We start from the raw sequence: 13018 nt of genomic DNA on the forward strand, positions 1-13018 counted from the left end.
TTAATATCCCCCAAAGGGGGAAAATGCATTTTAAAAAACCCAATATGGTTAACAAGAACACCAATAAGTACTTCAAAGAAAGAATAGCAAGGAGATACTGATCTGTTTATGCGTATTTGTAATATTTGTCTCCGTCCAACCCCCTACCCAAGGCTGAAGAATCCTGTCATTTGAAATTACCTTAGTCAAAGTTTTATTCTTCCTATACCGCTAGAATTAAGTGATGACAAGACTTCAATGAATTACTCAAAAAGCAGAGAATTTTCCATTTTTAGCTCCCAAGTTCTAGTATAATCTCTTTGTTCCCCTTTAAATTTTTTGGTATGGAAGTCCATTATAAGCAATTGATACTAACTAATTTCAGTCAGTATTTTAGGTATTCATGAAAGAAAAAAAAACATTCTTAGGACTGAAGTGCTACTGGAAATATCAAAGTAATTTTTAATAAGAAGCAGGTTGTTGAAGTTACTTGAAACAGCATTGAAATAAGCTGTTTTTCTAGGTAATATTTATATAAAGAAGCATTGAAAATTTTATGTTGAAATGCAGTACAGCTGACTGCTTGCTTATCTAAATGCAAAACATAATTAAATGTTGTATTAGATATTTTCCAGCAAGGCATTGGAGGTGACTGAGGTTCTCAATATTAGGATTCTAGCTGCAGTTGCACAGTTGAGCTGGTAGTAACAATACTGCTCCCTTTCATTTTCAGGTCAAGTCTCTTCACATACCACTTTCACCTACAGGATAGTTCTTATCCTGGCTCCAATACTTACTGGTAACCTTCTCTGATTTCCTCCAGCCACTGAGATGCCAGGGAATGTATTTTTTTTTTTTTTCCTTTCCTTCCTTTCCCTTCTCTTTGTTTTAGTGAGACAAACTGGCTCACAGAAAGGCCCAGTGAACTCTAGAGCTGGTGCAAGGTAGGTGGTAGGAACAGGAGCAAGGGAGGTGACAACTGTAGGAAGATCTCCCTCTACTGCTGGCAGTTAGCTGTCATGATGCTCAGTGCTTATCTGCAGTGGTTGTCACAAAAATTTTGGTGACAAATAGAGACAGGTATAAAACCTGTAATAGCTTGGACCTTCTAAATGTGATAAAGGTTATTACCCCTACAGGAAAAAAAATAGGGCTAAGTTTTTTTTTAATTATTATTATTAAAGGAATGTTATCAAACTTTCTAAACCTATTTTCAACTGCTGACAGGCAAAATATTAGCTCAGAGCACAGCTCCACAGGAATGCAAATGAGCCAACAGAAATGCCCTTCAGTAAAGCACTTATGAAGCTATAAAATAAGGGCCTCCAGTTTAGAAACATTTACCCATGTCTGTCATTGTACAACATGCTAGACTTGCTCCATTTTCGTACTTGGATTGTTACACGAACAAGTCTTGAGAAGCATGAAAAAAAAAAAAGAGGGAGGATTTTTAAAAAGTATTGTGGTTTTTAAGTGTTCTGATAAAGCTGAACATCTTGTCAAAGGGATGATCAAGGCCACAAGTGAGGGGGGAAAAAAACCCAGACATCTTACAAATAAAGCACTGGTAGAATTAAGTATGATGGCGAGACATTCCTCAATCAGTTTTGTCAATGATGACATAAGGCTCCTGGACTTCATTTATTTTTGAATTATAACTCTCTGGCTTTACTTCAATGGATTCAGGAGAATCTCCTTCAGGCTGCAACAAGTTCCTTCTTCCATGTGCAGTGCTGCTGCTTATGTTTGGAGACTGCACATCAATACTTTGTGGTGGGATGTAGGTGGGATTAGGTGGCTCTCTAATGTGTCTGAAGCACACACAAACTGTGTGTGCATTAGGACCGTCCATTAGAAGTCTCTTATTCTCAGACCCGTTGGTGGGATCCTCTGTGTTCCTAGTGGAACAGTGCAGATCTGAAGATGGCTCAATACATGCAGCTGTTCCGCTCTGTGTCTGAGCATTACTTGAGTAGGCACACTTTATTCTGCAATGATTAAAATCTCTTTCTTGCCTGTCACTTATACTTACATACGCTATTGACTCAGGTTGTCTAGTTTCCTCTACTGGATACATTAGCTCTTTTTGAGTTTCCTTGATTTGTAGTTTGGTAAAGGTTAAAGACAACTCACAGACTTCCTCTTCCCTAGGAACACTGTGATCTGGAACAGATGCAATATCTTTGTATGGCAGAGACTTCAGCTCATTGGGTTCATCTTCAGGGTCTGTGTCTATGCAGTTTATGGCATCACTAATTTTTGCTTCAATTGACTCTTCAGAGACTTGAACTTTGTACTCTGAACTATTTTTACTGTCACAAGAGCTGTCAGCAAACATTGCAAAGGCTGGTGGACCACTTGCTCCTGGTGAGAGTGGCACATGTGGGATCTCATTTTCAGTTGACTGAGCAGTGACTGCCAAAACACATTCTTCACTTAAACTGTCCCTTGGCTTTTTTTCAGAAGTTTTTTGAGAAAGATTCTCACTGAAAATAGGTGTTTGTCTTATGACAATGTCACTATATTTGATCAAGAAGTCCTCACTGTCTGAGCAGTTGCCCGGAAAGTGTGTTGTGTTAATGACTTGCCTTTGGTGTTCCTGAAGCCTGTCAGTGGATTGAGTAACTGCTAACTGAGGTACGTCGTCTTTGATCTTAAGATTCCTAGCAGCTTCAAAGGATATATCACTGTTAGTTGAAGACTTAGGTTGAGTAGCCATGCACAAAACTGTCTCACTGTTTTCTTTGTTTTCCAGATTTTCAGAGTCTTCTCTCAGAGGTGTTTGATCCTCTTTGTTCTTATCTCCATGATGCCAGTGCATTTGTGTTCCCTTCTTTAAGGTCTTTTCCAAAATGCCTTGTTTTGCTTCATTTGTCATTTCGAGGATAATTTCACACTCAATTCTTGCCAGGAATATTTCAAATGCAGTCTGCTTTGTTTCCTCATTGTTTCTCTTTCTGACAAGTGAGAACTCTGTTGCTGTTGTTGCAGTGTAGCCTATTTTCTCCAGTACTGTTTTTACTATGTCATCTGGGAGCACAGATTGAATATAGTAGACAAAATTACCAGTGAATGTCTGAAATAGAATGCAGCATTGAGAAACAAATGAACACTGACAGAGATAATAAAAGGCAAGAGACTTCCTAGAAACTGAACTTAAAAATTATTTAAGCTTTTTAGAAACCTTTTTCTTAAAAGTCTTACTGAGTTTTGAATTGAGGCAAGTGAGGCTTTTCCAACAGTATTGTCAGCCTGTCAAACATTATAGCTTTGCTCCAGCATAGTAATTTCTGAGAAGTTATGTCAAAGCTGGCATACTAGCCCAGAGCTTCAGTATTTTTTTTTAAGGGGGGGAGAGGGAAAGAAGAAGAAAATCATTTTAATCAAACTAGAGAAATTTGTAAGTAATAAAGACTGTGTTCCATTGAAGAACATAAGGTTTCTCTACAAGTGAAAATTTGTGAAATAAATTACTGAGGCTGGAGTCTCTTATTCTTGGACCCATTGGTGGGATCCTCTGTGTTCCTAGTAGAACAGCACAGATCTGAAGACAGCTCAGTATGTGCAGCTGCTCTGCTCTGTGTCTGAGCATTACTTGAGTATGCACACTTTATTTTAAAATTAGTAAAATCTCTTACATTCCTAATTTCTCATCTTTTCCTAAAGAAAGGGACATAATGCACTTAGCCTATCAGTCATAATATATTATTTAATCTGTGACACAGTACTCCTTGGTTCAGGCTTCTGCTTTAACCTTACTATTGCAGAATTACCATTTCTTTGAAAATGCCTTCTTACATCAAAGGAGTATTCTAGAGAAGATACTGCTAGAACATGCATGCCTTGTACAAACTGTCTTCAGAACCTGACTTGCATAAATGCTGCTACTGTGCAGCAGCTAAAAAGCTGTTGAATGCTTGGCTCCATATTGGAGCTAGCTTAGGCAATAGGCCTAGATTTTAAAGAGGAAGTAATTTTTGGTTTTGCTTGAAACCCCGTGACAAGAGAGAAGGTGTTGACTGAAGTATGAAGACAACTAACCAGGCAAGTCAGGACAGAAAGGAGCTAGGAATGCACAGTCAAGACTTTCACAATCTGTGTACCTTGTTTTCAGACTGTCCATCTTGAGACGGACTTAGCTACTTCGTAACACAAAGTTAGTCCAGGAGTTGGTCCCACAAATACAAAATTTGAGTGTAGAACAAATCAGACCCCCAAAAGGCTGTAATATAATGTAGGACTGGGCCTCGGTCTGTTATCAACTAAAGATGTCAACAGTGACTTTTATTCCCCAGATCCTGGTCTTTCCAGAAGGGAAGTAACGAACAGGCACTCTGGGCTGTGGCATCAGAGGTGGGAGAAACAGGAAATGGGTGAATTGTGCATATGACCAGTAACTTTATCAAATGTGTACCTATGTGGACATTGCTTGTTCTTCAGTTTGTGCCTTTCAGTGCAACTGTTCCAGGCCTTCAGCTGGCTCTGGCAGATTCTCCTAGTCTTGCACTCTGGATTATGTACTTCAGTTTTCCCTACAGCCACCCGGTCTTCAAAATTTCTGTTTGTTTTTGGTGAAGCCTAAGTTTCTTGCGGCACAGAAAGCTGAACCTACTAGTTGCAGAAGATGTATGAGGGAATACTAACCTAAAGTTGTTACCCACAGAGGTCCCTAAAGACAAGAAAGAGGAAAGAAACAGCTTCTCCTTACCAGCATCTGTTGCTGTAGAAAGGAAAGTAGACTTGCATTTTGGGTAGCAGGAGACTTTGCTTAAACACCTGAGTTTTGCACGTGTTCTGGGCAGCGCGAGGGTGGGGAGAGAACTGTGTTCAGCGTGGTGCGAAAAGCAGCAGCCTTTCCGCCCCTGAAGAGGGCTGTCCTACCCCCACCTGCGGTGGGGAAGGTGGCACAACCCCTGGAGCAGCAAGTCCCCCGGGGCCATCAGCGCCGCCCCCGCTCTCCCCTTCCGCCTCGCAGGCGGCGCCGGCTGCGGCCGTTCAGGCCCCGCCGCCCAGCGGCGCGGCGAGGCCCGCAGCGCTCCTACCTTCAGCGACTTGATCTCCTTCCTCCAGGGGGAGAGGAGGAGGTTGACGCAGAGCAGCTCCAGCACCTCCAGCGCCTTCAGCAGCTCGCGGAGCACGCCGCCGCCGCCGCCCTGCGCGCCGCGGGCCCGCCGGCACCGCTCCGCCACGCCGCGCACGTCCAGGGCCCCGCGCCGCCGCGGGCCCAGCAGCCGCCGCGCCCGCGCCTTCAGCGCCGCCTCGTCGCACACCGCCAGCCGCCCCTCGGCGCCCTGCGCGGCGTAGTAGGCCAGGAGGTCCCGCAGCACTTCCTCCTCCTCCTCCTCCTCCTCGCCCGCCGCCGCCGGCTCCTTCATGGCGCCGCGCCGCGCCGCGCCGGGGCGGTTCCCCGCCCGGCCGCCGCGCGCTGCGGCCCGCCATTGGCCGCCGCCGCCCCGTGCCGCGCGGCGATTGGTGCCGCGCCGCGTCCGTCAGGCGCGAAACGAAAGCGAAAGGCGGCCGCGCGGGGCGCCGCCTGGCGGCCGCGGGGTGCGCGCGCCTGGCGCCGGCCCCGCCCCGCCCGGGCCTCGCCCCGCCCCGCCCAGCCTCACCTGGCCTCGCCTCGTCTGGCCTGGCCTCCTCTCGCCCGGCCCGGCCCGGCCTCGCCCCGCCCGGCCTGGCCTGGCCTCCTCTCGCCCGGCCCGGCCCGGCCTCGCCCCGCCCGGCCTGGCCTGGCCTCACCCCGCCCCGCCCCAGCGCGCGCGGCCTCGCGTGGGGGCCGCCGCGGGCCGGCCGGCCCTGCGCCGAGGTGAGGGCCGTGCCGCCGCCCCGGGCCCGGGCGCTCTTTCCTGGCCGCGGTGCCCGCTCCTGCGCCCCTTCCCGAGGCCTGGCGGGCCCCGCGCGAGGGGGTGTTAACGAGACGCTGCCCCCGAGCGCCAGGACTGACCGGGTCCGGGAGGCCGTGCCCGCCGCTGCCCGCGTGAGAAGCTTCACAGGCTGCGCTTGAAACAGAAGCAGGGTCCCGCCAGGGGAGAGCAGGCTTCACTTCGGCTTTGCAAACCCTGCTTTTGAAACCTAGGGCGTCCCGCTGCTGCGATGGCTGCACCTGTGTGGTCCCATAAATTGGTGCTGCGAGGAGCCTCCCCACCATCCGAGCTGGGTTTGCATCCTCAGCTGTGCCTCCACCACCTTGACTCGCTGCAAGTGTGAGTTTGACCTCGTGGTTTCTTACTGGCTTATCTTTCCGGGGCTTTCCTTGCTGCGTGTAGATTTAGAAACGGGTGTCTGCCGTACTGCTAACCGCTTGGAGCGCGTGGGTTTCTCTGGGTGGGGAAATCTCGGGTTCACGGGACCGCGGTCCTTCTAGTTTTCCCTTGTAGAAAGAAACTGTTGTGTTGCAAACAGGCTGGTTTTAACTGACTTTTTCAGATGAGAGAGATTTCCAAAAGCGTATGTTCTTGATTGTCATTCCAAGTGAAATGTTATTAGGAAATACTCTTGTAAATTTTGTTTATGGGTAATTGCTATATAAAAATTGCTGACCTAGCTGAGAGAGAAGGGGGGGGGGGAAATCCCCACACTACCGCCACATGTTAAAATGAGGCCATCTGGCCATCTGCTGCAATGTCTGAGTTTCTTCCCCTACCATATGTGCCCGCGTGCGCAGGCAAGCTTTGCTCTGCTCTCAGTAGGGTGCCTGCAGGCAGCTCAACTGTTTTCTCACCATATGCAAAACTTTATTGACCCAAATGAGAGGGTCTGATCTCATGTTTTTGTGCACCAAATCCCTTAGGGAAGGTTGGATTCTTTAACCTTTGCAATTCTCTTTCATATATAGAATAGTTGCATTATATTAAATTCTAAGATATTTTTGCGGATTGATACCTGGCATCTTGCTCTTTTGCTCGTTCTTTTGTCATATTTCACTTTTCCATAAAGTATTTTTTTTGCATTTGCATAATACAGTATGTATTGAGTCACTGTATTGTTATTTTCTGAAATAGTCTCCTAGTGTAGCCTCCAAGAATGAAATTTCTGTTCCCTTTTTCAAAGGTCCTCTTAAAAGTTAATACATTAAAAGTTTGTTCTCTAAAAGATAGTTTGATCACTTCCCCAGTATATGTGGTACCAACCCCTCATTGCCAACAGGCAATCACTCCTCCTTTAACAAAAGCTTGGAAATGTTTTTGCTAAGATGTTTTGTTCTTTTGTAGACTTACTGGGTTGGTTATTACTGGCTTTAACCTCTTGCAGAAATATAAACTCCTGTTAGGAGCAAAACTATGATGTGACTTTTTTTTCCCCTTTTCTAGTTCTTTTTCCTTTGACCAGAGCAAGGCAAAAACCTAGCCGTTAGTCCTAAGAGAGACGGAATAGCAATTCAGTAGAAAGGAAGCTTTCAGCTGTTCATGCAAATTGTTGTCATTTTCCTGGAATTCAAAATACATTATGCTAATAGCCAGTGAATAGCACCAGTTCATATATCCTAATTCTCCTGATTTTTTTTTCTTTTTCTTTGAAGTGGGTTGATTTTTAACAAAGAGTTACTGAAACAATAGCAATAGGAGAACAAGTATAAAGACTCAGATCCAAAACGTGAATGGCCTGCCCTGCATACCCCTAGGCTCCTTAGAGCTTTAATGTTGTGCCTCTGCTGAACATGGAAGCTGTTCTGCAAGTTACTTTTTCTTGTCCTAATGGAAATAAGACTATGCAGGTGGACTGTCTGAAATTAGACCGGGGAATTTATCATATTCTTATTGGTTCAGCAAACAGTGTTCAAGCGTGCGTTATTGTGAGCTGAGTGAATGAATACGAGCTTTGCTAGGAAGAGGTTGAGAAGAAATCCTAATGCATGGGATGCTGTTGAGGATTCAGAAAACACAGAACTTTCTTTCTGATTTGTCTACAGTTCCTACTTCTCACGCAGCACATCGCTTTAGTGGAGCTAGAGCTTCTCTACCTTCATTGGGGTGAATTACAGTAAAATCCAGGAGGTGCTTAGATAGAGCTATAACGATGAGTATTTTCACTGCAAGCTGCTTGCTGTGACAACAGTATAGTGTTAGAAGTTACACAGTTCTTAGTGGGTAACTAATGCGATCTGGGCTGAGAATCTTCTTTTCCCAGAGGATATTGGCAGGACATCGAGGCTCTGGAAAGCTGCTAATAATGAGCAACAAAGGTACAAACAGGCCGTGAGGCAGTGTCAAACACTATCAGACAGTGCTAAAAAGAGGATGTGTAAAACTCCACCACAGGGAGGGGACTGAAACATGGCCTTCCTATTCCTGGTAGCGTATGGAATTCATCTTTCTCTGCATATTGTAAAAATACAAATTCCTTATTTCCCCTTAGTTATGTGTTAATATCTCATTTCTAGATGGTGGAGGTGAACAGCTTCCTATTCTTCATCATGCAAAAGCAAGAGATTAAAAAACCCTGGCCATTTGACTTGTTCCTTTCCTCTGGACAGTCAGGTTAGTCAGCCTCCTGCTTGACTGTTGGAGTCTCAACCTGGACCTTGTTTCCAAACTGAGGTGTTTACCAGCAGCGAGTGGAAAGTTATTTTGAATGTTTCAGGAATAATAGCTCTGTTTATCTTCCCAGGCTGTTGGTGTGGGGGATATTTCTTGTTAGCTTTTGTTCTCACAGCCTCGCATGAAAGCTTCGTGTGTAGCATATATTTGACTCTGATTCTCCGATGTTCTCCTGCAATCTAACAAGTCAGTCTGTGATGTGCATTTGTGAATATGAGCCTACACTGCCCAAGTGTAGGAACTGTATTTGTCTTCACTGAATTTCATCCTGTTCTTTTCAGAATATTTTTGTCTCTTCAAATTCCAGTCTTCCTCTCCAATATACTCACAACTCTTTGATTTTAATGTCATTTGCTGATTTAATAAGTCTATTCTCTTTCTTAAAGTTCTTAATGAAAATACTGGCTGCTGCTAGATTCAGTATACTGATGCCCTGTAATCCCACCTGATGTGTCCTTCCAGACTAACTGAAAACAATTGATAAATTTTGTCCTGTATGATGATTGTAACTTTAATTAAATAATTTATGGTTATAATTTTACATCGGTCACGTTTCCCTGGTTTAAGAAGAATGATTTGTGAGATTCTATGAATGGCAATTCTGCCATGTAAAACTGGTAACCAGTTAGATCAGGTTGGTGTGGTTTGTTCTTAACAGATGCACATTGCTTTTTTTAAATTATTATTTTATTTTTTATTATTATTATCTTTCTATGCTTAAAACTGACTAGTTTGACTCTTTCTGGGAAGACTGGCCTGATATTTCCCGGCTTTTCCTCTTCAAGGTGGGCAGTATGTTGCCATTTTCCAGTCTTCTAACTTTAGTAATTTTCAAAGGAAACCTGAATGCATTTGACTTCTGCTTCCTGAAGTGCCTGAGTGTTTTGCTCGAGGGTGGTGAATGCTCCCTTCCCGCTCTTGCGGCACTGTGCTGGTTGGGCCCCTGCCGGCACTTAGAGCCCCATGTGCTGTGTGCGGGGACCTGGCAGCCCCGCAGAACTGCTCCAACAAGAGCGAGGATTCAGCGGCACCCCATTCCTGTGATGCCTAACAACGGTACGTGGTTGAACTACCATGTTGCTTAGTCAAGCTGATTAATAGGCAGGGAAAGGCTGTGGATAGTCCCAAAATGATACAGATGCAATAAAAAGCACAAGAGCTGTACAGAATCCATATATATTCTTTACTAAAAGTTTTATGTAAAGGTCAGTATACTGAAAACTGAAGCAAAGGAGATGACTACAGACATACAGTATTATTAGCACTTAGCATGTCCAAACAGTTTTCTTTCTGATACTAATATTGTAAAAGGACTGTGTTCAACCTGCTTTTAGGACAGGCTTTAAAATGGCATAGGGGTTTTTGATAAAATCTGGTAGCAGGATAGGAATTTTTTGGAGTCTTAACTTCACTCCCATTAAACTTGAGAGAGGCTCTGTCAACTCTGAGATTTATCCTGAATCTTAAATATTCACTAAGAAACAAAAACTATGTTCTTATTGCATCATGAAAAGAAATCTCAGCACCATTCTGAGAGTAGCGATGGAAGATGTTAGAGCAGCTTTACAGTTGCAAACTTCTCTTTCTAGAACTGTCTGCCTGCAATGGTATATGGATTGGATTTATAAACTATTTTCACAACTTTGTTGGATATCACACAGTTCAAAAGATGAATAGGAATAGAAAATTCTAAGTTACTCTTATAAGCAATCTTGATAAGGTGTCACTGAAGATAGCACACTTAATTTACAGTTTGCTTTTTAATTATACTGTAGATAATGAAATAACCTTTTATGTCATATTCAAATACCAGGTGTTTTTGAATAGAAACTTTTCTGTCAAGATAACATACCTATGCATTTAGTGCTAACTTATAAAAATGCTACAGTATTCATACTTTTTTTCCTTGCATGTAGAATCATTGCTTATGAAGGACCACACTAGTAGCATTATGTACGTTGCTTCTGTATTTCATGTGATTGTTCTGGTTGGCTTCTGTATCCCTGGGACAAAGAAGCTGGGCATGTTTTGATGGCCTTGTTGTGAGCCCTGTGTTGTAGGTGACTTACAAAGTAATACACCACAAGAGGGAGTAATCAGCTCTTTGTAAATAATGCTGCTAGGTAAAATCCAAATCACAATACTAAGGATCTATTAACTCTTACCAAATGAAAAAAGATTTTGTTTAGTTTTCCCCAATTTTAGTACTGCAAACATTTTTTTTATCATGAGTTAAAATATAAATATCCCATTTTTATCAGAGGCCTGCTTAAAATTAGATATTTGAAAAATCTTGTCTCGTTTCCACAGATGTAAGGTTAGTGGAAGAGCGTGCAATCCCTATCATGTTAAAAGCCAAACAGTTAAAAGGATTTTTCAAAACGCACAGAAACTGTAGGCGTGTGTGACAGCAGAGGCCTGACTGTCGACATGAAAAGCCTTTTGCTGTCTGGAGAAGAGCCTTCAGGACTGCCACGTTATAGTTAAAGGAGAGACCGTTTTTTAAAGCAGAGGCATCACATCTCATATTTGTCGTCTTCTGCTTGTTTAGCAGAGTTGCCCCCTGCCTCCTTTCCCCGTGGCAGTCCCAGGACATCAGGGCCTCGTCACAGTGCCGCAGGGCTGCAGGGAGACACAGCTACGACAGCAAGGCCTATTCTGCATAAATAGATCTCTATACTTTGCTTTACGTTATATTTCTGTACCAGTAAAACGGACTAGTGTATTTCTACTTTGGTTTCCTTTCCTGGCCCTAGTAGGACAGTGTGGAGTTAGTGTTTTGTCTTTCTGGTTGCAGGATACCTTGTATTCAACACAACTGTTTCAACTGGTAATTTGTAGGGAGGAATGGTTAGTTCTGTCTCTTACAAATCTGAACGTCAAAGACAGCCTTCATGCTGGCAGTGCCTACTAGCAATTTTTTTAAGATAAAACGGTGAATTTTTGTTGCTTTGGCTATAGTACACTGGGAACACTGAATCTTGCTGAACTGCGAAAGAATTCTCTGTATTAGCAAAATACGTATTTACCCTTAGCTACTTAGCAAAAAAATGCAAGCTTACTTTATCCCTTCATGTGCATATGAATCAGTAATAATGAAATTTATATAGCAGTAAGAACTATATAATTACTGCCCATCTACATAGTAATTGTGTCAATCTTTGGAGTATTGATTGATGATTACAGCTGAAAATTACTTAGTATGTACAGAAAATCTAAGTGCAATTTTAATAGTTTAGATGATACTTCCTTTTAAATACAGTTATATATTTACTATATTCCTTTTTACATATCCTTCAGTGGAGGTAGTAAACTGAAGTCCATTTTGTCAGCGTAAAAATTAAACATTTTTTTTTTTTCAGTGAAAATACCTGTAAGAGATTTAATGCAGATGACACAGTAACTCTGCTAACTGAAACTGGTTGAGAATGTGGTTTAGTCCTTATGTGGAGACAGTGTGCTTGTGCACTGTGCAATATTAAACTCTAATGTCTGCAGTTTCCATCTGCTCTTCCTGCTTGTATGCATCTCCAACTTTTATGCATTTATCAAATGAATGTGCAAAGAGTCCAGGTCTATGAACAGATGCTAGATTTCCAGGTAGCAAAATTTGAGTAAAACAGATCTTGCCTAATAAAAGGAGTTTCTGCACAAAGGGAGGTTCGCTAAGTTACTGGGCATTCAGGTTCAGTATCCATTATTTATGACACACTTCTGCAATTACCAGAGGGAAAGGTCAAAGTCCTTTGTAACACTAAAGACTTCTTACTGAAAAAAGAGATCAGTTGGTGCTTGAAAATGCAGTGATGCACGATGAGAATCAGCATGAAACAATTTCTGAGATTCCAGATATGGCCCTTTCCCTGGCTATCTCAAATCGCCATGACGGGTGTGTGGCTCCCAAGCCTGCACACAGCTAGAGCATGGCCTCTGCAGGTAAAGCCAATTAGATTTTGGGGATCCCCTGGTACCTCTCCATTGCTTGCCACTGTTTTCTTTTCAGGAAAATTTAAGCAGGCTTTGGAATGGTCTGTAAAGTCTGATACTGACCAGACAATACAAAGGAAGAATTTGAACATCAGAACATTTTCCTTTTTCTTTTGTTCTTATGTGGTACTTTCACTCACAAAATGTTAAAACAGAGACAGTACTCTGTCTCTGGCTACTGAAATTCTTATTTAGACAAAGAATCATTTTAAAATGCTTCTCTCTTGCTGTCAAGACACTTAATGCACTAGTGATGCACTAGTGATGCCTACGAAGACGACAAGATGATATTCTTTTTCCTCCTGCTCTACAACATGCAAAGTATAAAATCAGCAGGTAAACTGACTGGATAACTTGTATCTACATTAAGAGTCACTGATTTCAATGTGTTTAGAAATGCTTCAAAAAGGTCAGAAGCACAAAGAAGGGAAGTTAGATAAACTTTCAAAACTCATTGTAAAAACAAAAAAAAAAAAAAAAAAAATCCCTGTTTAAAGATATAAAATAGATCAAAC

General features: G+C 43.0%; 1 protein-coding gene across 1 annotated transcript; it reads right to left on the bottom strand.

The window, feature by feature from the left end:
- On the bottom strand, positions 1–6127 carry LOC134146435 (uncharacterized). Its single transcript, XM_062586857.1, has 3 exons — positions 5924–6127; positions 5022–5270; positions 1–3055 (listed from the first exon to the last, which is right to left on the bottom strand). The coding sequence occupies exons 1-3, from the start codon at positions 6125–6127 to the stop codon at positions 1577–1579; spliced, it is 1932 nt and encodes a 643-aa protein (XP_062442841.1). The 3' UTR covers positions 1–1576.
- Between the last annotated feature and the right edge of the window lie 6891 nt (positions 6128–13018).

This window comes from Rhea pennata, chromosome 13 (genome assembly GCF_028389875.1).
Source record: "Rhea pennata isolate bPtePen1 chromosome 13, bPtePen1.pri, whole genome shotgun sequence".
Classification (NCBI taxonomy): domain Eukaryota; kingdom Metazoa; phylum Chordata; class Aves; order Rheiformes; family Rheidae; genus Rhea; species Rhea pennata.